Source organism: Montipora foliosa, chromosome 5 (assembly GCF_036669935.1).
Source record: "Montipora foliosa isolate CH-2021 chromosome 5, ASM3666993v2, whole genome shotgun sequence".
NCBI classification, from domain to species: Eukaryota; Metazoa; Cnidaria; class Anthozoa; order Scleractinia; family Acroporidae; genus Montipora; species Montipora foliosa.
The window spans coordinates 45,184,925-45,187,424 of record NC_090873.1 but is presented as its reverse complement, the minus strand read 5'-3'; the positions used below and the strand labels follow the sequence as shown (position 1 = coordinate 45,187,424).

At 38.7% G+C, this 2,500-nt stretch overlaps 1 protein-coding gene across 1 annotated transcript in view; it reads left to right on the top strand.

Moving 5' to 3' along the window:
* Nucleotides 1-2,500, top strand: part of LOC138004374 (T-complex protein 1 subunit alpha-like) — an 18,954-nt gene that overhangs the window by 488 nt on the left and 15,966 nt on the right. The window contains exons 3-4 of the mRNA XM_068850872.1: nt 899-1,125; nt 1,500-1,792. Of these exons, the coding sequence (XP_068706973.1) occupies nt 899-1,125; nt 1,500-1,792 (520 nt within the window). The remainder of the gene's footprint in view (nt 1-898; nt 1,126-1,499; nt 1,793-2,500) is intronic.

Sequence of the window (2,500 nt, the reverse complement as noted above, 5' to 3'; positions counted from 1 at the left end):
AAATTCAAGCAAGGAGATGTTTGGCATGATGGTTCATATCACACATACTAATCAGTCCCAATATTTTCTCAAAAACTGGTGCTGAGGTATTCTGAGGGCCCTCCCAGGGGTTTCGGGGAGCAAGGGATGATGGTGAATTTGAACTGAGGCGCAGGGGTAGCTCAGTTGGTTAATGCATGGCTATCGGAGCAAGAGGCCCCCAGTTTGATTTTCGGTGACTTCAACGTCTGTTCCAACTTTCCTCTGATCCGTACATGTAACTCTAGCTTTAAATACCCGTAAAACAGAGTATTGACAGAGGGAGGGGGTAAAGGGGGCACCGTCGGCTTCCATTGATACCACTTTCATAACTGAAGGGACTACCAATGTTAAATAAAGTGCCTTTACCTTTAATGGGGATACAAAGACAAAATATCTTAGGGAACAAGGGAAAATAAACCATTTAGGGATCAAACAGCTGAGAACATGTTTGGAGGTAATTTTGGGAACATGAGAACACAAGCAGATTTGAAAGGGAATAAGGATCCCCTGGGAGATCCTCTATTCTCATTAATTAAAAGCTATCCCATATGCTGGAATTCAGTCTTTTGCATTGATTTAAGTACACTCAGGAATATTGTCATACACCTTATTCCAAAATGGCCACCATTTTAGTATTCTTTTGTTTCCATGCAAATTGGCCCTTATGGCCTCATTCAAGGTTAAATATATTTTTGAATTTTACTTTTGAGAGAGAGGCCATAAGGGCCAATTGCATGGAAACAAAAGAATACTAGAATGGTGGCCATTTTGGAATGAGGTGTATAAACCCTTGCACTGAGAAGTAAGTTAAGGACGTTCTTAAATTAAGACAGCTTTAACTGTGTGTAAAATATAGATTTAATTTCATTGGCATTAGGATGTTACAGTAACAAATGATGGGGCTACAATATTGAAGTTACTGGAAGTAGAACATCCTGCCGCCAAGGTTCTGTGCGAGCTTGCTGATCTACAGGATCAAGAGGTTGGTGATGGAACAACATCAGTTGTCATTCTTGCGGCAGAGTTTCTTAGGGGTGCGAATGAATTGGTGAGACAGAAAATTCATCCAACTTCAATTATCAGTGGCTACAGACTGGCATGCAAGTGAGTACAGTTTGTATTGATGCAAAATTGTGGTTAGATTCCTTGAGAGTTTTGTGTTGATTTGGTATCAGGGTTCATACAGCTTATGTATGGAAAACGTGGAGATCTGTATACTTTGAGAAAATGATACTCGTTGCTGGCATTGAAGGTCAAGCATTGTAAAAACAGGAAATTTGTACACAGTTGACCATAAAACAATGGATATAGGAGAAGTGTCTGCACTTTCTTGGAGATTTGGTAAATTTGCTCAGGCATGCTATTAATTTTGTCATGGACTGGCGTAGTTTTTGATTTTTGTATAGAGTAATTCCTTTTTATGTCCTTGTTTTAAACACAACAAGATAAATTACTTCATATATTATGTTGATATTTAGAGAAGCATGCAAGTATATCCAAGAAAACTTGACAATCAATGTTGATGAACTGGGAAAAGAAAGCATCATAAGTGTCGCCAAGACATCAATGTCATCTAAGTTGATTGGTCAGGTCTCCAATTTCTTTGGTGAAATGGTCGTCAATGCTGTCATGGCTGTAAAAAGAGCAGGAAACAAAGGAGAGGCCAAGTATCCAATCAAGGCAATTAATGTACTTAAAGCTCATGGAGGTAGTGCTAAGGAAAGTGTCCTTGTTGATGGGTATGCTTTGAACTGCACCATAGCCTCGCAAGGTATGGAGATCAATTACTGCAAAAACAACTCTTCACTATTTTAAGAATTTGTGTGCAGTGGGTTTTGGTCTGTTGTAGGGGAGTCATGTAGCATCTCTTGTAACGTACAATGTAATTGGTTCGATACCCTAACCCAAAAACAAAAGACTAAGCAATTGAAACAATGACTTAGACTTAAACAATAGAAGCTGTTTACAATGCCAAACAATAGCAGGTTACAAGAGCTGCCACATTACAGCTTTGTTTTCGGCTTGGGTATCGAGCCAATCAAATTATACTTTACGAGAGCTGCTACACTACTGAATGGAGCATTAGACTTGTTTTTTCAGTCTTCATATTTGCAAATACCTTAGTTTTCAGTCTACAAGTGAGTATTTTGTGATGATTAAAATTAGCAGGGAATGATATAACAAAATTTATTCATCAATAATTATTATTATTGATTATTATTATTGACTTACTGGGTGCATAACCACTCGGTAGTGCTTAAAAATAGGTATTGGAGGTGAGGCCTGTTCTGTCTCAGCAATTAGTATCTGAGTCGTGAGAGTGTGGAGATAATCCTTCCATCAAAGTCCCCTCTTTGAGCATGCGATGAGGAGGATAAGGGAATTACAGAAAAATCTTTGTATACCGGTACTAGTGCAGGATGATACCACATAGAATTTCAGAAAACCACTTACCGTAAAGACTCGCAGATAAGCCGCA